This window comes from Crotalus tigris, unplaced genomic scaffold (genome assembly GCF_016545835.1).
Source record: "Crotalus tigris isolate CLP2741 ecotype Arizona unplaced genomic scaffold, ASM1654583v1 scf7180000023720.1715460, whole genome shotgun sequence".
Classification (NCBI taxonomy): domain Eukaryota; kingdom Metazoa; phylum Chordata; class Lepidosauria; order Squamata; family Viperidae; genus Crotalus; species Crotalus tigris.
In genome coordinates, this window is record NW_024100139.1 from 1,565,352 (window position 1) to 1,590,729 (window position 25,378).

Genomic DNA, 25,378 nt, shown 5'->3' on the forward strand with positions numbered 1-25,378 from the left:
AGGAGGGAGCCCCGTCGCGGGCCCCTCCCAGGAGCCTCGACCGAGGCGCCTCTGAGCACCGCGGTGGCGCTCCCGCCCAGGAGCCGTTCGGGAAACGCTCCTTCCGCGCCCGAGTTCCCTTTCCTAGCCTGACCCGCCTTCGGGCCGGAGCGGAGGGCGCGGGGAGGCCATCGGCCCGGCGTGTTCCCTCGCTCGGACAGCCGCTCGCGGGACTGGCGCAGGGCTGCGGGGAGGTCCGCCCGGCGGAAGGGGCAGCGGTGGGGCGCCACTCCCGGCCCTACCGAGGACGAGCGGGAACCGGGCGCGAAGAGCCTCCCGGGGGAACCGGCCGGGCCCAGAAGCGGGCGGGGAAAGCCCCCCACACCCTCCCTCCGGGCACAGGGCGGGGCTTCGCCCTCGCAGGAAAGCCCGCCTCCCCTCGTCGCAAGGCGCCCCTCCGGCCGGAAGCCCCGCCCGCCCCCGAGGAAGAGGTTGGGCGCGCCTGCGCGGCGAGCGTGTCGCGCGCGTCCTCCTCCTCCGGCTCCGCTGCGGCGCCATTTTGGCGCGGGCTCCGGCGGGCGCGGCGGCAAGGCTGTAGGAGCGGCGCGAGGAGCGGCGCCCCGCCCGCCATGATGTCGTCACCGCCGCCGCCGCCCGCCTCGTCCTCCTCAGCGGGGCCCTCAGCGCGCCGCTTCGACGCGTCGGACCGGGCGTCGTGGTACGCGGGCCCGCTGTCGCGCGCGGAGGCGCAGGGCCGGCTGCAGGGCCAGCGGCACGGGACCTTCCTGGTGCGCGACTCGTCCACCTGCCCCGGCGACTACGTGCTGTCGGTGTCGGAGAACGCGCGCGTCTCGCACTACATCATCAACTCGCTGCCCGGGCGGCGCTTTAAGATCGGCGACCAGGAGTTCGAGCACCTGCCGGCCCTGCTGGAGTTCTACAAGGTCCACTACCTGGACACCACCACCCTGCTGGAGCCCGCGCCCAGGTCAGCCGCCGCCCGGGGTCCCGATTGGGGGGGCGGGGGCGGTCCGGAAGGCGAAGCGAAGTCGGCGGGGCTTAGCTTTCAATGGGTTGGCGCCAAAGGGCTCCCGGCATGAGGAGCTTTTCAGGGAAACGGGGATAGCATCCAAGCCCCCCCCCCCTAGACCCGAAGGCTTTCCGAGACTGGCCTGTCTTTAACTGAATGGATTTGACCGAAAGGCTGCCAGAGGATTCTGGGCAACCAAGAAAGAGAATAAAAGGCCGTATAGTTCCAAAAAGACAAAATAGAGAACGAGATGGCAGATCTGGCCAACCACATAAAATTCATGTGTCAATAAAACTCACAGGACGCTCCAGCCACCCTGCCCACGGCTGGGCCAGACAGCAGAGGAAATGCCTGGGGCATCATTTTATTGAAAGTATAACTTTACTGAAGTTTCCATGTAGGTACAGAAGCAGAACACCCAGTTCTAACGATTTCGCTTGAAAACAGCATAGGAAAACTTTCCCTTTCCCCCCCCCCCCTGGACCACCCATTTGGCTACCCATCATTTGCACTCACTTTGTTTTGGGAACGACTTCCCCAGCTGGTGACCTTGAGGTGTTGGGTCTGTCTCAGGCTTCCAGTTGGCACACTTGCATTCCAAATTTTCCTCCCAAACTTCCCTTACATTCCAACGCCTCCCCTCACCCCTCCCGTTACAGTTGTCTGGTTGCGAATGGGGCTTTGGAGCAAGTCAACCATAACAGCCAGGGAGAAGAGCCAGGCTTTGTGGCCCTCCAGAATGCCATCAGGGTGAGGTGGAATTTCATTCCAGGTGGTAGGCACCAAAACAGAAGGCATGCCCTGAGTCCCAAAAGATGATACTGTTTAACGGAAGGGATCTCAAGGGTATTGACCTTGTTGTCTCACGTGAGTAGAAACCAGCAGTATGCCATGTAGGGCTTTATTGACAACCAGCATTCTGAACTGCACTCAGAAGGAAACAGGTGGCCAATGTAATAGTGTCACGTGTGCATACGAAGGTGTTTCTATTGTTGCTCACATCACCAGATGCTGGACTATTTGCAGCTTGCAGGTGTCTTCAAGGCCAGCTCCATGTAAGCACTTTAGAATAGTGGAGCAGTGAGGTGACTACACAACAAAAGATAATGTTATGAGAATGTCATTCTTTCATAAGAGTTTGAGTAATTCCCTTGTCGTCTTCAGGTATCCACTGATGGGTTCTGGTACTGGCTCAGGTGCATCAGCTGCAGAGGAGAATGTGGAATATGTTCGGACTCTTTATGACTTTCCTGGTAACGATGCGGAGGATCTACCATTTAAAAAGGGGGAGATACTCGTCATCGTAGAAAAACCTGAAGACCAGTGGTGGAGTGCCAGAAACAAAGATGGGCGCATCGGGATGATCCCTGTCCCTTACGTTGAGAAGCTTGTGAGATCATCTCCTCATGGGAAACATGGTGGTCGGAATTCCAATAGCTATGGGATTCCCGAGCCCGCTCACGCCTATGCTCAGCCTCAGACCTCGAGTCCTCTTCCCAGTGCTACTCATACGCCTGTCATCAGCCCCTTGCCTTCAACCCAGAATGGACCAGTCTATGCCAAAGCCATTCAAAAGAGGGTTCCCTGTGCTTATGACAAGACTGCCTTGGCATTGGAGGTAAGCCGTTCAGCTGGAGCAGGCTCCATGCAGCTTAGTTCAGTTTCCTCATCCAGTTGAAAGGGCCTGTCTCAAGCAGGAATTTAACTGCTCTCTGGTTTTCATGGACTGATAAATAACTGAATGTTCTGATCCTGCCTCCCACAGTCACTCTTAAATGTGGAGCCCCTGGTAAAACTCTGGGCCTCTGTGGTTAGGCTTGGCGATTAGACTTGGTGTGGGGGATGCAGCTGACATAGTCGGGTTTTGCCATCCATGGAGGCCTTTCAGCCGTTAGTGAATCTGCTTCTCTACTGCAGAATATTAAAAATCATTGAATGTTATGAAAGGATGACTGCTCACATTCTAAATATTTAAACAAAATAGTCTTTTATAAGTACTCCACGTTCATTCCTTCTGCTGAACCTGGGCTGTAAGGTTCTGTGTTACTCAGAATGGGGCAGATTTAACATTTCTCCAGATTAGGTGAATCACAAGTGAGGTTCAATAGAAGCATAAAGTCATGTCTTCAGGAAAAAAAAATATTTCACTTAGAAATTTTGAAAGTGCCTTATAGTTATGTTTTTAGGACTTGTAATAAATAAGCCTTTGATATTTCCCTCTTTCCCCATTCCACAGCTGCATGATACATTCATTCTCCATATATATTTATTGGTTAATTTTCTCAGACTGTTCTCAATGTAAATATCCAGTTATCATATTGTATATACTATTTTGTTCAGCCTTATTTTCTCATTGTATCTTGTAATAATTTTGTTTTGAGCAAGTTTAGTCTGAAGTGATCTCCCACTATGGCAGGGCTAACTCTGATATAGGCTTATAGCCTAAGCTTTCTTTCACAGTTGTACTTCTTAATCCTTCCCATTTCTTCTTGAAAAATACAGTAAAAGCCCCATTTATCCTCTTTCTATAACTCCTTGGTCATGTTTCCCAGTTCTTTTTATCATATGCCTATACCAGTGGTGGCGAACCTATGGCATGGGTGCCAGAAGCGGCACTCAGAGCCCTCTCTTTGGGCACAAATGCCGTTGCCCCAGTTCTAGGCCTTCAGCTGGGTTTTATAAAACCTTTTTGCTTTAGGCCTCCACTGCCGTGTGCCCCCCCCCCAAAAGGTTCAATCAATCAGTCAATTTCAACTTCTCGCGGGAAAAAAAAAGATCTTGCAAAGTTGGAATTGATTGATTGAACTTTTTAGTCCCACTCAGTCTGCCGTTACCACCGCAGCCACGCCCACCCAATGGGCCACACCCACCCAATGGGCCACGCCCACCCAATGGGCCACACCCACCCGGCACCCGACAATGCATAAGTGGGTTTTGGGTTGCAGTTTGGGCACTCGGTCTCTAAAAGATTCGCCATCACTGGCCTATACTCTCTTTTTCTTATACCGGATTACTGTTGCCATGGCCTCTTTAACTTCTCATTGAACAAGTGCCAGTATTTTGAATTCTACCAAAAGAGCTTTAAAAATGTCATCCTGATTGGGCAATTATAGAAAATGCTTTTCTTTGTGGTCCACTTCAAAAATGGTACTTTTGATTTTGTTTTCCCTTCTGCTCCCTTTCTTATTCAAGGTATTATTAGACTATGTTGTTTTCAGCTGATTGATATAGCTAGAATTTGGCCTTTACAGATAGTAATCTTAGCCAACATTTTATTCTCTTAGTTTCAAGAGATTTAAAATATTTCTTCAGAATTTCCTTAGATACTTGTTATGAGGGAGTAAAGAATTGCAAGCAGTATACAGCACCCCAGTATCCTGAGATTATATTACCAACACTCAGCAGGAAAACCCATTTATTAATCAACATATATGACTTGCAATGACTATTTTTCTGATAGGCAGATAATAATGATAGCTTCCTGGTCCCATTCCTTCTCTAATGCTCAGGAAAAGTAAACCACCTCCCTTACGGTGGGACTTAGTCCTCTACTATATGGTGCATTGAAACCCTCCAAACAATTAATTTCCAAATGATATTTTGGAATTTCCACAGGAGATGGTGCCTAGGCTTGTGGATGCTTTGATATTAAAATTCAGTTTTAAAAAAATAAAATGTCAAAACTGATGTTTTTCCATTTATAATTGACAAGGTAGATGGTACTATTCATACTTGAATTACTCTTCTAGTGCCTAGCTATATCTTTTCCAAAGGAGGTCCATATCTGCTTCTAAATCATCATATCGCCAACAGTTGGAACTAAGCATCTTCACGATGCATCAGCCGCAGAGCTGGGGAGCATTTCCTAGCAGAGCACCCTGAATACTGCCGAGATTGTCCTCTGCTCATTTGGTTCTCCTCCTCTTTGAACTTGCTCATGATATCACTTGCTAGGAAGCAGCAGGGAAGGGCTCTTTCATCCCCCAGGCCAGGCTGAGCAGCTTCCCAAAGATGCACAGTTGCCAGTTGTGTGAGGTGGATTGCTGGGCTAGATCAGGACCTGATTCTACCAGGCTCTTCCTGTGTCTTGGTCAGTATCTGGAAGCCTGAAAGATTGGATGGGACTGAGTAGCTGGCATTTAATAGACGATGGGCTTTGTATTAAAGGGAGTTGAATGCAATAAACAGAGAAAGAGAGAGGGAGTTAGAAAGGGTGGAAGCATGAGAGATAAGTGGCAGCCAAATCAGGCCTCTGGGTGTGCGGTGTAGTCCCAAGAAGCGATTCCTGGCCACTGAGGAGCCTTCAGCTCTCCCTCGTTTTTCATATGCATTTCCCTTGGCGTATCTGTCTGGGGATGTTTCTGAAGAGGTGGTATTTAATCTCTGTCAATGGCTTGAGGGTGGAGATTTGGGATGTTTGGTTTATCATGGGAAGCTAAACATGGCCTGACTTGGTCCTAATTTAATAAGATAGGAACCCCCTCCCCCACAAAGAAACCTTAAGGCTGTAAACTGCAGAGCAGGAGATTGACGAAAAATCTCGGATGACAACAGTGACAAACCACTTCCTGCTTCCTGCTCAGAACACCACACAGATGTGTCCGTGAATTGAGCTCAGCTTCAAGGATATTTTGCATTCCTTTACTTAGGTGATCTCGGATGGGGGGGGGTATTTGTCCATGGAGGCCAGCCTGGTTTATTTGCACCTAACTGTTGCTGGGTCTTCAAATGACTTTGATGCTGCTAATTGGAGCATCATCAGGCTTATCAAATATTACAAGTAGACAAGTCAGTTTCCCTTATTTCTTCTGTAAAATTCAGTGAACTGAGAGGGATGGTAACGAATTAGTTCAACCTCAAAGGGTCACCTATATGGATGAATTTCTGATATTTATAAGGCTTGCCGGACTCTTGGGAGAAAATAGAAGGAAGTCTACAAATTCTGCCTTCATTTCGTGAAGAAATCTTTTTCCTTATTAATAGCAATGCCTTAATGAGGGCTAGGACTTTTTTCCAAACCTGAGGTGCAGACAAAGGACCAAAGAGCCTTTGTCCATTCAGCCCGGTCTCCCAAGACTGCCTTGGACCTGCCTCCCCCCACTCACAGCACAGTTTAGAATGCCAGGCAGAATCTCAGGCGCTGCTCACTTGCCCCTTGGGCCCATGAGGGAGGTGGCTGAGCCCTTGGTATTCCGTAGTACATTCCTCCTCCCTAAGAGACAGCTGGCTTGGCAGAGAGAGGCAGGCTGACACTGTAGCGCCCCCCCCCCCAGCTTAGCCCAGCTTTTTTTTTTTTAAAGGCCAGCAGAACGAAGCGGCCCTACCTGGCCTGAAAGTCCATTCTACTCCTTCCTCCTGCCCTGCCTGGGAACGCTCTCCCAAAGTCGAGTTTGCCTTTGTGCTGCAGCCAACTGTGTCACTGAAGGGATGGGATAGAGAAAGAGATGGCGGTGAGCAGTCCCTTGGCCTGGGAACAGTTCCTCCCACATTGGAAAGAGCAGCTGCATGGAGGCTGAACCCCATGGGAGTCTCCGGCAGCCAAAACTGCAACAGGCCTCCATCAAAATCTTGCACTAGGAGGAAGCAAAAAATGTTTCTCACTGCTTCTTTGGAACAGTCGCTATCTAAGGAATTGTGGCTGTTAGATGTAATAATCCCAGTTCAGATTTATAGACAAACACACACATGCACACCATTCATATTGGAGTTGAATGCCATTTAGGTGCAGCTGCAAAAAAGGATTTAAGTTGAATCCATATTAACCAAGTTGAATCATAAAAATCAAGTTGCGCCATCAAGGGGATGATGGGGAGCTGCTCTTTTTCAATTCTGGACTTCTGTTCCCCATCCTGGAAACAGGTTAGTAAATCTATTATTTATACAACTTACTTTCACAAGATCCTTTGGAAAAAAAGAACCTTTGACCTATGTATCTATCCAGCCTTTGTAAGTCTTCTGTCTAGTCTTTTGTTTTGCTCTGACTGCTGGCATAAATAGAATTGCGTGTCCAAATGGACTGATTGTATAATTTTAAAGAGGAATTCTCCCATTTTCTGTGACTAAAGAAAATCTCCTCTCAACTTTCAACCTTTTAGCACTAAAAAACAAACTTTTCCATGGTACATTAGAATTTCATCTAATTACAGCAAACAAATCATTTTAAAGAATTTAATTCAAAGACATAAAATAGATTTATCCTCTCCCACTGCATACTTGCAGATTTTACTCAAAATATGACGGGTAAGCATTATCAGATTATACTGGTGAAGGCACTAGTGTAGGGGTCTTCAAACTTGGCCCTTTTATGACTTGTGGACTTCAACTCCCAGAATTCCTCAGCCAGGCACGCGAATTCTGGGAGTTGAAGTCCACAAGTCATAAAAGGGCCAGGTTTGAAGACCTGCACTAGTCCCACCTATACAAAGCTAGCTGAGAGACCTTGGGCCAGTCAGTCTCAGCAAACCACTTCCAAAATCTTGCCAAGAAAACCACAAGGCCATGCCCAGGCAGTCACCAGGATGGCTCAAAAGCAACTTTTTCTGAGGTCTTTGCTTTTCCAAAGGTGAACTCATTTTCAAGTTGTCATTTTTTGCATATACATCGTTTGAATTGATTCATAGAAAGAGAAGTAGACCAGATTTTGTTGGCTTGAAGGCAGGAGAGCTGCTAGCAAGGAATGAACTGATCCATCATCATCATCCACCAAGAGAGTTTATCTGGTTAGCTTCTCTTTGATCTCAGCTTGAATGGACCAGGGAGCTTGTGGCTGCTGAGTGAAAGGTGGGATGGAGACTTAACAAATCCTCCTTGTCATAACAGAATCCTTCGGATCTGGCTCTTCCAACAGGCAGAGCTGGAATGATCCTGCTAATTGCTGTTCTGTAACTGGCTGTTGTATACTCAATCTTCTTTTTTCCTCCCTGGCACAGATGCCTTTTATTGCTGTTTATTAGTCTTTTTAATCCACTGTAAACCATCCAAAGTCATTAGCCAGTGGAGGGCTCAGAAATCAATTATAAATAAAATAAATTATTTGATTCCCATTGACGTTTTAATGGGGAAAGAGATCCTTGTTACCTGCACTTAATGCCATTGGATACATATGAAATCCTGAGTTGCAAGTACAATGTTGATTCTTTTGCCGAGGTACTTAGGTTGTGAGATAGTTCAGATATTTTTTAAAAATGGAAATTTTGGGGGGAGAATGACATTAAACTAGCTGCCTCATAATAAAATATATTTTGAATTAACTCAGTTCTGAGAAATTGGCTTGTAAAATTTTCACATAAAAAGTAAAAAGTACTTGCTTTACAAGCTTCTGTTTAATTATAATTATTAATCTGCGTAATCCTGATAGCATTACTGCTTCTTAGTTCCACATTTGCAGATGGTTGAAAGTAATCAAATGTGGCTTCTAAGCCAGGAAACCCTCTTTTTAAGAAAGAGCAAGCTTGAATGTCCCATCCTGCTAACCTAGTGGAGAATTGTTTTAAATAACATGAAATTAATTTCTTACAATCTAGTACAGCAAAAATACTCCTTTGTGTATATTTGATATCTCAGGTTGATTGCAGCCCACTGGCTGTGAAAGCGCACAGTCCGTGGAGGGGTAACTGCTGGGTTTCTCCTTACCCTGTGAGGGCCCCAAATCCCTGGATTGTTAACATGACTCAGTGCTGCAGGTGCGAGGTGCAGGTCTTCTCAGTTGTGTTGTTAGGGTTTGGACATGAAGAGGACATCAAGATTTTACAGATTAAAAGAATAACTGATAGTCCTTGATTTATGACCACAGCTGGGCCCAGAATTTCTGTTGCTAAGCAAGGCAGTTGTTAAGGAAGTTGCACCCTTATTTTATGACTTTTTTGCCATGATTGTCAGTCAAGTGAAGCGTGTGGTCATTAAGCAAACCTGGCTTCCCCCGTTGACTTTGCTCGCTGGAGGTGAACTAGGAAGATCACAGATTCATTTATTTATTTATGAGACTTATATACCGCTTTAAGTGCGAGCACTCTCTAAGCGGTGTACACCAGTAAGCAATGTATGTATATATTTACATTGCCCCCAACAATCTGGGTCCTCATTTTACCTATTCCGGAAGGATGGAAGGCTGAGTCAACCTTGAGCCGGTGAGATTTGAACCGCTGACCTGCTGAACACAGTCAGCTAAAGTGGCCTGCAGTACTGCGCCCTAACTGCTGTGCCACGACCCTGGATGCTACAATTGTGGTAAATACATGCTAGTTGCCAAGTGCCTGAATTTTGGTCATGTGACTGGGGGGATGCTGGGAAAGTTGTAGTGCAAGGATCAGTTGTAAGTCACATTTTTAGTGCTTTTGAAACTTTGAAACACGTAACCCAGAGGCTACCCATACACAGAGCTGGGAGGAGGAATCAGTCCTGAAATTACAGCAGTTTTTATACAGCATCTTGGTCAACTTTTTGCTAATTTTTTTTTAATAATAAAGGGACATGGAAAAACATTAGTCAGATCTTTTAAGTTCCCCAACTAACAATTTTCCAGGCCTTTTCATTTTTTATTCTGCTTATGAATTTATATTAAAACATTTTATAATTTAAATTATAGAAGATTTCATTGTTTACATTAGCTCAAAAATCTGAATGTTACTTGTAAATTATTTTTTTAAAAAAAATATGTTTTATTGGTTTTATTTTTACATATCACCATTAATATTTGGTAAACAGTGTGTATTTACAAATAATAACAGTTTCTATAATTCCATATTCCACATAGTAGCTTTCCTTGGTTCTCTCGTCTTCCAATAATATTCTCTTTTATAAACCTTAAATTAGTACATTTCTTGATAGTTTTAAAAGATAACAATTAAATATCTACGAATATCCTCCACCTCATTATTAAACTTCTTTTCTAATTAATCATCTAGATCACCTTATCATAGATCAGTGATGGCGAACCTTTTAGAGACCGAGTGCCCAAATTGCAACCCAAAACCCACTTATGCATCGTCGAGTGCCGGGTGGGTGTGGCCTATTGGGTGGGCGTGGCTATGGTGGTAATGGCAGACTGGGTGGGACTAAAAAGTTCAATCAATCAATTCCAACTTTGCAAGATCTTTTTTTTCCCGTGAAAAATTGAAATTGACTGATTGAACCTTTTTTTTTTTTTTTTTTTTTTTTTTGCACACAGCAGCAGAGTCCTAAAGCGAAAAGGGTTTTATAAAACCCAGCTGAAGGCCTAGGACTGGGGCGACGGTGCGCGTGCCCACAGAGAGGACTCTGAGTGCCGCCTCTGGCACCCGTGCCATAGGTTCGCCACCACTGTCATAGATCCTGTTTTTAGAGTTCTCATTTAAATTTATTTTCCCCTCAATATTCAAAAGAAAACATTTTTACCTGTTAAAATTTTCTTAAAGTTAATTACACTTAAATGTTGAAGTCTTTTTCCTCATATGAACCATCCCAACACTTGACATTTTTCAAATCTTGAAACAGACAGAACAAAGGACAGAAATAATATATTGTCTAAAAAAACATATCCCTCTTAAACTAGAATACATTTATAATCAATATTTCATTTTTAAAGCATATTCAAGTGTTCAAAATCCATTATATTTAAGTATTTAGTACATTTCCCTCATATAAATCATCCCAAACATTTTTGTATTTCTCATATCATAGGCAAAAAATACTGTATTGCTTAAGGAGCCTGTCCTATTCAAAATTTTATTTCTTTAACCGTATTCAAACAAGTGCTTAGTCTTTAAGTATTCCACCAAAAAAGTTCCATCTTCTAACTTCATAATTCTGGCTTTAGCCCCCCTCCCCCTTTTTTTTTTTTCCCAAACATTTTTCCTAATCAGTATGTTCCATTGAACCCCAAGATCTTCCCATGGTTTTGTAGATGTTGTTGTCAGTACAAAAGATAAGTCAATTAGAGTGTTTTTGTGGGAATATTCCTCAGAAATCTTTTTCTCTCTCTTAGTTTCTCCCATCACCTTTTTTCTCTCAAGTTCTTGGCATCTTGATGTATAGGCTATCTTTTCCATGTCCAGTATTTCCTGGAAGCTTTTCTCCATCTGAATTACATCACAGTTCCTTCCATTATTAAATTCCATCTCTTAAGTTTCTTTCCACTAGTTTATGTTCAGTTATCTGCTTTACTTGATCTCTCTCTCTGTTTTCTGATCATTTGTTTATTGTGACGTTAAATTGAGAATGTATTCATTTAAGTTTTCAAATTTATTTTTAATTTCCTCATGGTTTGGAATTAATATCATTTGTATTTGTTGTAACATAACATACATTTCCTCCTGGGAAGTATTTATTTTTTCTTGATATGTTCTTTCTGCAGACCTCTGATGCTCCATAATGACAAAAAATCAGTTTTCCTTTCTCTGCCAACCGCTTTAAAGTCACAGTTTAAAAAGTATTTATAATCCAGGAAGGTCATTTTTTTTCTAGGTTTTATAATTCTCGCTTTGTAGACAGTCTACAATGTTTTCTTTTATTTCAGCTGTTCTTTGTTTAGTTCAGTGGTTCTCAACCTTTTTAATGCCGCGACCCCTCAACCGGTCGTAAGTCGAGGACTACTCACCTGGTGCAGCACCGTTTGCAGAATGGGACTTTTGGCGGGCTCAGCAGGGCAGAGACAGCCTGCACAACTCCTATTGGCTTTTGAAAGCCAATAGAATTAGACTCTATTCAAGAGAGTCTATTCTATTGGCTTTCAAAAGCCAATAGAATAAAAGAGAGTAGCACAGCTAAGGAAAAGAGGGAAAAAATGGCAGACTGCGTTGTTTGGCGACCCCCATGAAATGGTCGTTCAACCCCAAATGGGTTGACCCACAGGTTGAGAACCACTGGTTTAGTTAAAGCTTTCAAGGTCACACTAACAAGTTTTTTCTGGGCTGTATATTTAGGGCAGTATTTTCATCCACCACTAGATGTCAGCACCAGTTCATTTTTCAGTTTTCAAAACAAATAATTACCATTTATTTCCATCAATCATCTTTTCCCAGGAGGATCCTAATATAATCCATCGATTTCACACTTTCCAAGTTTTTGATTTCATTTCTGTATAATTCTATTCCCCATACATTTAATTTACTGTTTCCATTTAGAGAAGGGTGGAGCAGAATCCCCCCCCCTCACTTTCGGAGGATTTTTACTTCTGGGTTTTGTTTTGTTTTTTAGGAAATCAATTAGATAGAAGAGAGAGAGTCAGTATTCTTATACAGTTCAATCACGCTATTTACGATCACACTTAATTTAGTACTTTTTGGCTTCAGCTGCATGTAGCTTGGGCTAAACTCATGAATGACGCTAGCCTTTCTTCTGCTGGTTTCTGGAGGCTTTCCCCCAGACGTCCAGATCAACCGCCGTCTCTCCACAACCGACGGGGCTTCTCTCCTTCTTTGCCACCTCTTCGGGGTGGCTTTTGGCCCATTTAGGGTCCCCAAACAGAGAAATCAGCTGTAGGGTGCGGATCCCTCGGCTGTTGCGCTAACTGCGCAAAACCGGAAGCCCGAATGTTACTTGTACGTTAATGGAGGCCTCCACAGACCGACCCGGGAAGGCATTGCAGGGGAGAGCCAGGATAGTCTATGGCAGCCAAAAGTCAAGACAAGAAAAGAAAGGAGCACCACAAAAAGTGCTACCAGACATATTCCACTCCTAATATGGAGGAGTAGAAATTTGGTAAAAATGGCAACTTTATGAGCAACATGGAAAGAAAAGAGTTTTTCTTTCCTCATATGTGATATTAGAATTTGAGATCATCCATTGAAATCCACAGAGGGAGAAGCAGTTTGCACACGATCAGAGTATGGAATTGGCTGCCAGTCAGTTTGGGCAGTTTCAGAAGAGAAGGATTATGGAGAAAGCCACTCTACTTGCTGCCAAGGCAGTTGACCTTTTGCCTCAAAGACAGCCTACTTCAAGTAGGGGCACCTGGAACCCCAGGACAAGAGGCTGCTCAGATGATGAGCTTCCCAAATGCACTCACTGATGACCACGGCAGACTGGCTGAGGTCCTGATCTGAAGTGCATTATCTTTTGGGGGGGTATGTAGATCACTTGAAGGAATGAGAGTGTTCTTGAAATGCAATTCTTGTAGGAAGAAATAACTTGAACCTTTCCAACTTCATCCTTAATCCTGCTGTATTTATTGGTTTTTTTTTCTTCTTTTTTGCAGGTTGGTGACATTGTGAAGGTCACAAGGATGAATATCAATGGTCAGTGGGAAGGAGAAGTGCATGGTAGAAAAGGGCTCTTCCCCTTCACACACGTCAAAATAATTGACCCTCAGAATCCTGATGAAAATGAATGACCTGCTGGCCCATCTCTGCATTGCTGCTTCCTTTTTCTGGCTATCTTGAGCATCATTTGAAGTGTGATGGTTGCTGATGGCGCATCCTAAGGATTGCCAGTCACCCATCTTTCCATCTTGCAGTGATTTCACAGCCCGACCACGCCTTTCTTGGGAACGCACCTGGTGGTCTGGCATTTGCAGTTTCTCCTAGAAGGTTTTTGGATTGTGAGCTGACTGTGGTGCTATCTAGGCAGAGGGGGAGGGATTGAGACATCCAGTTCCTTCACTGAAATGGATATTTTGCTCAGAAAGAGAATTCTAAACAATTTTGTCTAACTCCAACCAATAATAAAAATGCATTTTTATGAGGCATGGAAGACGAGAGCATATAATCATGTTAAACAATTAGAATAATTATGCCTTTAGGGAATTATTGATGCTTCTGTGTCATAAAGAGGTGGGGTTTTTTTTGAGTTTGCCATTGATTTAGAATAAATTGTAGCAAACTCTTTTGAAAACTACATTTCCTCATTGTCATCTTTTTATAACTATGTATATAATTGATTCATTTGCCATATACCTGCCTAAACCTGTTTGATTCAGATTTATTTAGATCTGAAATAATACTTCAGGCACTAAATACAATTTTTTAGAAGAAACTTACACAAGCTTTGATGAAACTACACTTACCCCTTTAAAATCAAAAGTTTTTTTAAAAGCAAAAACTAAGCATTGATAATCAGTTACAGAGAATGCAACAATAACTCAAAGGATATTCCTGAGCCTTTGTTTTCTGCATAGAGGCACAGGAGTACAAAGTCTTCATAAAATCATTTCTCTGTGCTAATTTTAAACACAATAAAATATGGTAATTAAGAAACTTGAATGTTGGTTATAGCACGTGAAGACCTTGACTCCCTGAGTGATGTTTTTGAAAGTTCACTGGTGCTGGTCTCTTAAGCCGTTGGACCTCAGGAGGGATGTATCCAACTTAGTATTCAAGTGCCTTAATCTGAGGATGACAGGTGCTGAAGGGGGCAGTTGGAGCAGTTTGGTCTAGAGAGAAACCTTTTCAGATCACCAGCAGTGCTGGGCAAGTGGCTGATGGTCTGGTGAAAGGACTGTGAATTAGACTCGCCTGGATGCTTCATAATCAACCATAATGTGGCTGTTCTATTAAGTGCCTGGGCACGTTCGAATGACTGTTGTACTACTGAGCTTTGTGTTAGGAATATTTAAGCTGCACTAAATGTCAGTCTGCCGTTCAATAATTCTGCCTTACAGCTGGCCTAATTCAGGGCAATATCTAAGCTGTGTATAAACGTTTTGGCTTGATGAGCTGCAGAGCGAGCAAAGACACCTGGAATTGAGCTAATTGTGCTTCTGCTGGGCTACTGGTAGAACAGCCAACACTTTCCTTTTTCTTTGGTTAGCTCCACCCTCAGTTGCTTTCTTGGTAAACAGAGTTTGGAGTTTCATAGACAGCTATGCAAGTGAGTCTCAAGCCATTGTCAAAGGCCACAGGAAGAGAAGCGGCAGTCAGTGGCCTTCACACCCATCTGAAGTAGACTTGGAACAGCTTTGATCAGAGCTGGTAAAGGCAGTTCAGACATAGCATACTAAATTAATTTGATGGTACGTTTCAATGGCATCCAAATGTTGGCTACTTTACTGCTTTTTTCTGTTTTGTTTTTTCCTACCTAGAGAAGTTGGATGTGCTCTTGATTGTGAATGTCACAAAGGATAAACTGTCCTTGCTGTTTCCTTATGACTGGTGTGTTCAGAGACCTTCCTGTGGAAACCAGCGTCTCTGCATAATTGTGAGGATTTTTTCAGTCTGTGCATTTTCATGTAAGGTATTAAAAGCTTTGAAATGGAATCCTTGTCAGGTGACTCAGAAATTAGTTCACTAATTGAGCAAGAGTGTGCAGGGGCAAATCTTCAAATTGTGGCCATTGACTGTGGAAGGTCTTCCATTTCTTCATTGCCACAATTGGCAGGCAAGTCCTAAAAGCTGTCCCTCATCAGGGAAGTCCTGACTGAGATCAAGGAAGGTCTTAAGGGTTGTCATATTAAGGAGTGAAAAGCATTTGTTCTGATATTTCATGTGTGTTTTTATTTTACTTTGCTGGGTGGGTGTGGGTGTGGAATTGGAAATGAAATACTGTAGAATGAGAATATCTGAACACAGGTTTGGCTGCCCTGTCAGTATTTTTTTTGGGGGGGGGGGTATCTCCAGCTGAATGTGATTGTTGGTTGCCATTCTATGGTAGGAAAAGGTAGCCTGAAGTTCATACATCTTTTCAAGTCAGTAAAGCATCATTTGAATTCTGGGCAGTTAGATGTTGGGGGAGGGGCTCTCTGACCTCCAGGAAGATTTGGGGGATGCCTAGCTGAAATAGGCAGTGTAAAGTTATGTGGGAAAGGGGTGCATGTGAGATGCTGCCTAGGGACAAGATAATCCACAGCTGCATAGTGGGTGGAGCAAGAGGTTCAGAAGGGCCCCCTCCCTAATTTATCAGTCTGTAAAGGACAGAGTGGAATATTTGTACTTTCAGACTTGCAAGATTCTGTTAACGTAGCTTTACAGAAAGGTTATTAGGCCCAAATCCAAAGACAACACAGTGAAATCCTATCAACTCCAGTCCTTTATTAGTCTACTTCTAATGGCAGAATCTTGCCAAACTAAAGCTATGATTCTCCAGCAGGATGGCTGTAGAATCCACCGGATGGGTTATTACAGCCTTCCTGCTCAGCAGACTAGGTCAGAACTTTGGCCACACCCCTTCTTTGGGTGTGACTCCAGTTTTGACTTAGTCTTGAGCTCGGCAGCACATAAATTTTCAGGCTCCATAGCCAGATTAGGTTTCAAAATAGATTAGACTTCAATTAGAATTCATTTGGCTGATTTCAATTGGCAACATTAAAATCGCTAGCAAATTGACAAAATTAGCATAATAGGGAGGCGGCCGGCGCCTGGCTTTTCGGCAGCGAGCTCCAGGCCTCCTGCCGAGTCATTCTGATTGATCCGAGTCTGCTCTCTTTACCGCCTCGATTTGGCTTGAGCTTCGAGCTTTCGGTCCACCGGCTGATTCAGGCATTCCCTTCATTTATTGAGCGAGCCTTGGAGCGGTAGCAGCGGCCGGTGGCCGCTCAGCTGAGAGGCGGAGAGTTTTTCCGCGGCCAGAGTCGATCGGGGGAGCCGGCGCAGCAACGCTTTCAAGCCTTGCAAGGAAAAGCGAATCTGCAGGTTGCTTGTGGGATTCCCCCTGGCCAGTTCTGAATAGTTATTTATCTATATTTGTTTTTTTCTGGTTACCATCACTGCCTAATCTCCTGCCTCCAGGGAAGCCTCCTTTAGGGAGCGCGGCCGCCATTTTGACCGCGTGTCTTTCACTGACGGACGTTATTTTAAGGACGTTCTTTCTCCGGACGCCATTTTGGGTGTGCTACAGGCATCCACCATTTTGGGTGGGTCTACCTGCACGAAAATTCCCAAGTTCTCTTACCGAGTGAAGGGAATATTGACAGCCCTCGCAGGAAGAATATCTAAAATACCCCAGTGGTCTGACTTGTCAGCCCCACATTGGGGGGAGAGAGTACAGGCTCAGCCAGTCTGAAATTACTGAGTTGGTATTTGTTTTTCTGTCAGCATACTTCCGGGATTGCTACTTTAGCAATACCTTTTCCTGGTGAAGGGGCGACTGGAAAGACCCCTTTTACTTCCAACTGCTCTAGTGAAGTGGCATTTGTCACTGGCCTGACAGTTTTTCTCCTTTGGCGAAGCACCTGACTGTCTGGCCATTGCATTGTACAGAATGAAGATTGTTTTACTTCCATCTCTGTAAACTGGTCTGCATGCTTGAATTTTCCCCCCACCTCCAGGTATTTCCTACTCGGTATATCTGGTTCGCAATGGCAGACAGCGTCTCGCATTCAGCTCCATAGGTCTCCAGAATGCCCCCCACTAGAACAGAAGTCCCCAACCTTTTGGGCGCCAGGGACCGGTTCCATGGAGAGAGGTTTTTCCGCGGACCAGAGGGGGCGTGATTGTGTGTGCTGCCTGCATCTTGCAGATGGGGCTTTGTTTGTTTGTGCAGACCGGTTGCTTGTATGCTGTGGCCCGATACCGGTCCACGAACCAGGGTTTGGGGACCCCTGGACTAGAAGACCTCCAAGGTCCCTTCCAACTGGGTTATCTATCCTGAGAGATTCTAGGTGTGGCTACTCTGAACCACTTCCCTGGCAAAGCTGTGCTTCTCCAGGTGCACATTCCATCACAAAGGTAGAATTAGGTTATTTGGTCATGGTTCCTGTCTGGTCTATTGACATCAATCTTGCAATCTTTGCAGCCCAAGAAACTAGGAATAGTCCCTCCTGGGCCTCTTGCTCCGCCCTCTATTCCGTGACCCTTCCCTGGGCTGCCTGTCCTCCCCATGCCCCAAGGTCTTTCTCGCACATCAGTGCAGACTGCCAGTCTACTTCTTTGGGCCAAATGAGATGGATCGAGGCTCTTGCTCACCAGAGACCGTCTCCTGAGATTTGTGGACTTTGAGGGTTTGTCATGGCTTTTTATTTTATGCTACAAATTAACAGTATTAAGTATATTTTTAGAACACATGAAATGTGTTAAAATTAGTGCCTTTTTGTTTTCTTAATATATTTCACTACTGGTCCCACATCGAGCAAAGGAATTCAGTGAGTGCTCTATTTGTATTACTTTCAATAAAACATGCATCCTGTTTGCAGAATTCTTGTCCCATTTCTTTCCTTGGCAAACCTGTCACTCGGCTCTGAGTGAAAGATAAAATACGAGGGGTTTTAGTGCCCTGAGCAGCAGACCTCTCCCTGCTGGCCGCTTCTCCCTTACGGGCAGAGGGCTCTAAGGCAGAGGACCCAATCCACTACCTCCCCCCCCCAAAAGCCAGGCAATTTGATTTACATATGGATTGAATTAGTTTTTGTCCTGAGCTCATCCCAAGGTACCACAGAAATGCAGGTGGAACATTTTAAAATGTATTTTATGAACTCCCATCATCAGAGTATAGCTGGACAGAACATTGGAAGAGAGGAGCTATTTTGTTACTCTTCACATTGGAAAGGTGGTGAGAAGGGTGTGCCGACCAGAACAATGGAACAGCCACTTCATAGACTGACAAACTAGTTACCCCCTTCCAGAATGTTGTGTGATGCTCTAGGAGACCTTGAAATGTTGCTTCCTGCGGGTGGTAAATTGTGTGCATGAAGGAAAGCAACACTTTGTTGGGACCTCAAATCTTGTGTTCAAAAAGGTGGCCAGGAAAAAGACTTGAGTCTTCTCAGATGCCGAGTGAACCCGGGGGCACCACTTCCCAACAGGACTGTTGCCCTTTGCCTCCAGCCCTGAAGTAAGTGGCAAGTCACCCCCAAAACATGGAATCTTGTGTACAGTGTTCAAATGTCCAGTGATTACCCAGTAATCCTCCGGTGATACCTGTTAGCAATAAGGCCTTGTCACCTTTGCAGAAGGCATATTTGGGGTGCCTCCTGCCCATATTCAGCACCCCTCAGAGGAAAGGTGCCTTCTCACCAACATGCATAAGGGAACAGTGAGCATTGGCTGCAGTCTGCCTTACCCCCAGCGGTAGATGCTGGGCTCCCTGCAGAGAAGGCAGCATAACTTCTAGCCCTGTATTCACTGGGTGGGAGAACCACCTGCTGGCTAAAGCTTTGATCCAGAACATAGGGCACATACATTAGCCCCTGGGATCTGGGTTTGCCAGCCGGCTCTTCAGCATGTCCAGTCACCTCAGCGTTGTCCTGCCAGAGTGGAAGGGGCAGAGTGGCAGCCAAGCTTTCGTGCTCAGGAGCCATGGGGAAGTCCAGCTGATGAGGCCTGGCCCAGAATTCATTGAAGGTGCTCAAGTCCTTGAAAGAGGCTGGCAGAGGTATCTCACCAATTACAGGAAACCTGAGGGATAGAGAAGACAGAGTTGCAAATATTTGAAGAAGCAGCCAATTGGTCGTTGTAGCAGGGGACGGGGCAGGTGACCACTATGGTAAGAAATTATTGATAGCTGTTGCTTTGCCAAAATTCATCTCATTTCTCCCACCCTTCAGTTGCTCCACTGAAGTTTCTTGGCTTCTTCAGTTTCACAGATATTTGTCCTTTTAATTTCATACTTTAATATTAGCTGTCTATCCACATCAAGATGGCTTGGCAAGAAACCTAGTTATTGAAAACCTGGAGAAACAATAGTTTAACAATCATCCTGGGTCAAAACTTTGTACAGAAGGAAAAAGTGGGTTAATGACCCAGATTCTTTGCTCTCAGGGGCAACTGATAAGACCTTCCTTCCTGTGATAATTCTTGTTTGTCCAAGTACATTTTGTAAAAAATACATTTGACAGAAAAGAATTGAAATATTCTGAACACAAAATTTAATATTCAGAATATTCATTATTGCGTGCTCCAAGTCTAGATAAAACCCAAATTTGGAACAAATCAGCCTATTTGGCCCCAAAGCAAAGCAGAAGCAGTATGTGCCATTCCATGTTGTTTAGGTCCAATGTTCCACAACTGTCAGCCTTACAAGATGGATCCAATAGGAAACAATCAGATGAATTGTAGCATCCCTCCCCCCTTTTACAGCTTGAGAAACTAGGGAGGGTCCCTTCTGAGCCTCTCAGCCTGTCTTAATTTACATGCAGGAATATGGGCCAGAGATCCCCACTGAGAGTGCCAAAGTCACCTTGGCACTGGAAAGGGCCGTGTCTTGTTGGATGGTGACACTCCACAACCTGAATGTACCCGAGCTGAGAAACTTCGACCACTTCAGGACAGATTCAAGAATCCCCTGGCTGACTGCAAAGCGAGGGATCACATCAAGACCCGTGAGGCAAGGTCACTAAGCTGTGGCAGAGTACACCAAGGAGTTTCATGATTTGGCATGTCGACTCAGCGACTGGCCAGAGGACATCCTCATCAGCTGCTTCAAAGACGGATTGAACGATGACCTGTACAACCCCTGGGTCTCGAGGGCCCCCTCCCGCAACCCTCCACCGCTGGTATGTCCTAGCAGAGGAGGTGGAAATCGACCAAGCATGCAACATGTACCACGCCACGCAGCCATGGAAGAAATCACCCAGTTCATTCCATCATTCGCACAAATAGCCCTCCCTATCACAAATCTGCTAAAGACCAAAAAGGGGGGGGGGACAAACCTAAACCCAGTCAACCTCTAAAATGGATGAGTGAATGCCAGGTGGCATTCAAAAATCTTAAGCGACTGTTTGCAGCTGAATCAGTCCTAAAGCATCCTGACCTGAGAGCACCATTTGTTATTCAAGTCGATGCTAGCGCGTGGACACTGTAGTTTCTAGGAAACTATCAGAGACTAAGCAAAAGTGTGGGCCATTTGGGAGAAGGAGAATATGCAGTGAGATGGGCCCTCCTGTCTTGGAGGCACTTCCTAGATGGGAGCAAAATACCTTTCGAGGTGGGGACAGATCACAAAAATTTGGAGACACTGGGTAGGGGTAAGCTTTATGTATCCCAGAAATTCAAAGGCTGATGGTTTTGGGAAAAGGCCATGATTCCAAATTGGTGGAACACTTTGGTTTGTAAAGACTTTGTATTTGATAAAAAGAATTCTGGTGGCCATCTCTCAGGAAGGACATTGAGGGCTATGTGGCAAGCTGCCCTGTATGTGCTGTGGCTAAACTCTAGGACTTCTTCAAATTGTAGCTGAGCCTTCAGCACCCTGGAGAGAGATTTTGTCCGAAATAGTGTAGGGTTTCCTGCCTGAGCAGGGGGTTGGACTCAATGACCTCCAAGGTCCCTTCCAATTTATTATTATTATTACTTCCAGAGTGCTCAGGAAACACCATTATATGGGTCGTAACTGATTTATTGTATAAACTATACTTTATTCCATGTCCAAAAATCCCATCAGTGCAGGGGCTAGCCAAATTATTTTTGCATCATATTTACCGATTACATGGGGCACCTCAAGGCATCATTTCAGATAGGGGGGTGCAATTCATTTTTAACGAAATGGGGGTTTTGTACACGTGAATTCAGTATTGGAACAATATCTCCGATGCTTTATTAATTATCAGCAAGATGATTGGACTGATCTGTTGCCTGTTGCAGAAGTGGCTTACAACAATTCTGTACATGGTAGCACAAGATTCACCCCTTTCAGGGTGGCCATTGGTCAAGACTTTACTCCTATGCTGAAACTACCCCTGAAAGACCCTTTGGTGGCTTCCCAATTACAAAACACATGGTCTGTTGTGGGAAAGCCCTTGTAGATGCCTGAGAAGCTTACAAAACTCAAGCAGACAAGAAATGCACAGAACACAAAACATTCAAAATTGGTGATCATGTCTACCTCTCCACATGTTACCTACAGTCTCTGCTGGGACCCAAGTTTGTGGGGCCTTTTTCCATTAAGCGTATCATCAATCCTGTGACTGTAGAACTAGACTTGCCAAAATCCCTGCATAGGGTCCACCCTGTGTTCCATTGTAGTTAAAACTTGAGGTTGTTTTTCCTTTTACACCAAGCCTTCCACTACCTCCTGTACCTCCTGTCAAGGGGGAGCAACATTTTGAAATTCGTGAGATTTTAGATTCCTGCAGGCATAAGGGAGAAATCCAATATTTAGTCTCGCAAAAGGATTTCCCCAAAGCTAAGCATGAGTTGGTGAATCACTGTCACCTCAGGGCTCCCAGACTTGTAAAATATTTTCATAACGAATACCCTGATAAACATAAATGAGTATATACATTAATCTCATGTTTTCTTTCTCTCCCTATTCTTTGCATGCTTTCGCTTTTGCTGTAACCCAGTGTTTCTCAACCTGTGGGTCGCGACCCCTTTGGGGGGGGGTCGAACGACCTTTTCACAGGGATCGCCTAAGATCATTGGGAAACACATATTTCCCATGGTCTTAGGAACTGAGACACTGCCAAAACTGCCACCGCCGCCTCAGGAACACGCAGTGGATGAGCCAAGGAAAGGAACTGAATGAGGAGAGGGGGCGTGCCTGCCTGCGTGTTTGTGTGTGCATTTGTTTAGAGTCACTATTTTCAACTCCCAATAATACAAAGACAAAAAAAGATTGACGTGAATAAAATGTGGTGGAAGACAAGTGCTGTGTGTGTGTGTGTGCACGTGCACGGTGTTAATCATATTCTTTCCCTCACGCACCTTGAGTCGCAACGCCAATAATTGTCTGCTCTCAGTTCGTGACAAGCGAGGCTCTTCTCTCTTTTTCCATCCCTGCTTTGAGTGAAACGTTGAAAACCGTACGACGCCAAGAGGCGCGCGTCCCGCTGGCAAGGCTCGGGGAAGCGCCAGGATCAGCCCCCCCTTTCTGCCTGATGAGTGCTTCTCCGAGGCCAGGAGAGCTCCGGGGAAGCACCAGGATCAGCGCCCCTTTCTGCCTGATCAGTGCTTCTCTGAGGCCGGGAGAGCTCGGCCCCTTTCCGCCTAATTGGCGCTCCTCCGAGCCTGGGAGAGCTCAGGGGAAGTGCCAGGATCAGTGCCCCTTTCTGCCTGATCGGTGCTTCTCCTAGACTGGGAGAGCTCAGGGGAAACACCAGGATCAGCGCCCCTTTCTGCCTGATCGGCGCTTCTCCGAGGCCGGGAGAGTTCAGGGGGAGCACCAGGATCAGCGCCCCTTTCTGCCTGATCAGTGCTTTTCCGAGGCCGGGAGAGCTCGGCCCCTTTCCGCCTAATTGGTGCTCCTTCGAGGCTGGCAGAGCTCAGGGGAAGCGCCAGGATCAGCTCCCCTTTCTGCCTGATTGGTGCTTCTTCTGGAGCTGATCCTGGTGCTTCTCCTGAGCCCCGAAGAAGCACCAATCTTCTGGAAAGCGGCATTGATCCTGGTGCATCTGCTGAGCCCTGAAGAAGCACCTATCACCTGGAAAGCAACATTGATCCGGGCCAGCGCACTCACACACACACAAACACGTGTGAGCAGTTACAGCTGAAGGCGTTTCAGCCTTCAACTATGGCTCCCAGTCCTCTGGCGCCTCATTGGCTCAGGCCAGCCGTCCGTCAGAATCTACATCCCGTGATTGGCTGGCTCCCTCAATGCGTCCCTCCCTTGCAGAAAGGGTTTGGCTTTTCATGCCGGTATGCCCCTCACGGGGCTCCTGATACTGTAGGCCCCGCTAGCTGGGAAAGTGCACCGGAGTCCCGGCTGCCAGTAAGATGATCGACCCACTCCTCTCCCATTGCCCGCTCTGCCCAGCTCAAGCCTGGCTGGAGCAGCCTTGGTGCTTCCAAAGGTGGCCACTTCAAAGTCACACAGGCAGCCCTTGGCCGCTCCCCTCCCCTCCGTGCCTCCAAATCGATCCCTAATCGAAGAGAGAGAGAGGGAGGGAGGGAGGAAGGGAAGGAGGAAGAGAGGGAGGGAGGAAGAGAGAGAAAGAGGGAGAAAGAGAAAGAGGGAGAGAGAAAGGGAGGGAAAGAGGGAGAGAGAAAGAAAGGGAGAGGGAGAGAGAAAGGGGGAGACAGAGAAAGAAAGGGAGAGAGGGAGAGAGAGAGAAATAGAAGGGGAGAGAAAGGGAGAGAGAGGGAGAGAGAAAGAGAAAGAAAGAGGGAGATAGAGAGGGAGAGAGAAAGAGGAAGAAAGAGATTAAATTAGTAACATGGTTGTTAAGTGAATCTGGTTTCCCAACTAACTTTGCTTGTCAGAAGGTTGCAAAAGGTGATCACATGATCCTGGAACAATGTGACCATCATAAATATGAATCAGTTGCCAAGCATCGAAATGTAAATCACATGACTCTGGGGATGTTGCAATGGTCATAAGTGTGAAAAATGGTCACAAGTCACTTTTTTCAGTGCCGTTGTAACTTTGAGCAAACTGTTGTAAGTCAAGGACTACCTGTACTTTATCACTTTTTTCCAGGTTTTTTGGGGTCAAGTTTTTGACATCTCGCTAGGTGACTGGTGGTACTCGAATGTTGCCATATTCTAAAAGTGGTACAGTCGGTGAAAAGGTTGTAAAGCCCTGATCTAAATAATATTATTAGTAGGAGTGAATCCACTGTTTTTCCAACAACATTGGAAATACTTTTATTTTTAATGTGATGGTGTAATAAATTCTAATCCAGGAACTCTCAGTTTCATTGCTTAATTTTCTTTCCATCTTACTGCTTATCTTCAAACCCAGTTTGTTTTTGTGATTAATCATTATGCTTTAATTATGTTCCATTTGTAACAATGAAAATACATCTTGCATATCAGATATTTACATTATGATGCATAACAGTAGCAAAATCACAGTTATGAAGTAGCAACAAAAATAATTTTAGGGTTGGGGGTCACCACAACATGAGGAACTGTATTAAAGGGTCGCGGCATTAGGAAGGTTGAGAACCCCTGCTGTAACCGCTTGGGAATTAGGGAGTGGGACTGTCTTTGGAGAAGTAACAGACTCCTTCCCAGGCTTCTTTTCCCACTCGTGCTGTGCTATACAGGAGATACCATAAAGGTTTCCCTGGGGAAGGGGGAGGCCAGTGAGGAGCTAATTGCCATATCAGCCTCCTTTTAGAGACCCTCCAACAGCAGTAACAGAATCACTAAATGACTTTCTCAAGCCGGATCCCCTCCAGAGAAAGAGAAGATCACTCAATGACTTCTGGCAGTTCAGCGTTTTTCTTATAGAAACATGAATTGGAAAACAGGAACACAAAAAAATAGAACAGAAACCAGAACAAAAGTCAAAATCAGTGAAGAAGCTTGGGAGTCTCTTTTGGTGTGAAAAGAGGAAGTGCTTCATTCATCTCTGATCTGCAGAAATAATCCTTGGCCTCAGAATGGGTAGTTTAGTTAGTCTACTTTCTCAAACGACCGATGCAGTTGTAGTAGGAATCCAAGCAGATTGTGCCCTCCAAAGTTCAAGAAACCACAAGGCACCGTCTGCCTCTGATCCTCTCCTTCCAGGCCTCTCCTAGCCTCCCCCAGCCCCCACCTTAACCCTGCTCCTCTGGCACTCCCCGGGGGGGTAGAGAAAGAGCCCAGGGTCAGCCGCGCAGGAAAAGGGGCTCAGAATGGGGCACGGGGCAAGGATTAGACCCAG

At 45.3% G+C, this 25,378-nt stretch overlaps 2 protein-coding genes across 2 annotated transcripts in view; one reads left to right on the plus strand and one right to left on the minus strand.

Annotated features, from left to right (window-relative positions):
• The first annotated feature begins 490 nt into the window (after positions 1 to 490).
• Positions 491 to 14,184, plus strand: CRKL (CRK like proto-oncogene, adaptor protein). Its single transcript, XM_039321210.1, has 3 exons — positions 491 to 967; positions 2,174 to 2,627; positions 13,182 to 14,184. Exons 1-3 carry the CDS (start codon positions 609 to 611, stop codon positions 13,314 to 13,316), a joined length of 948 nt encoding a protein of 315 aa, XP_039177144.1. The 5' UTR covers positions 491 to 608; the 3' UTR covers positions 13,317 to 14,184.
• Positions 14,185 to 14,548: 364 nt separating this feature from the next.
• LOC120297933 (T-box-containing protein TBX6L-like) overlaps positions 14,549 to 25,378 on the minus strand; it is a 39,061-nt gene continuing 28,231 nt past the window's right edge. Inside the window, exon 7 of the mRNA XM_039321174.1 lies at positions 14,549 to 19,248. The gene's annotated coding sequence lies outside the window, so the exon portion shown is untranslated. The remainder of the gene's footprint in view (positions 19,249 to 25,378) is intronic.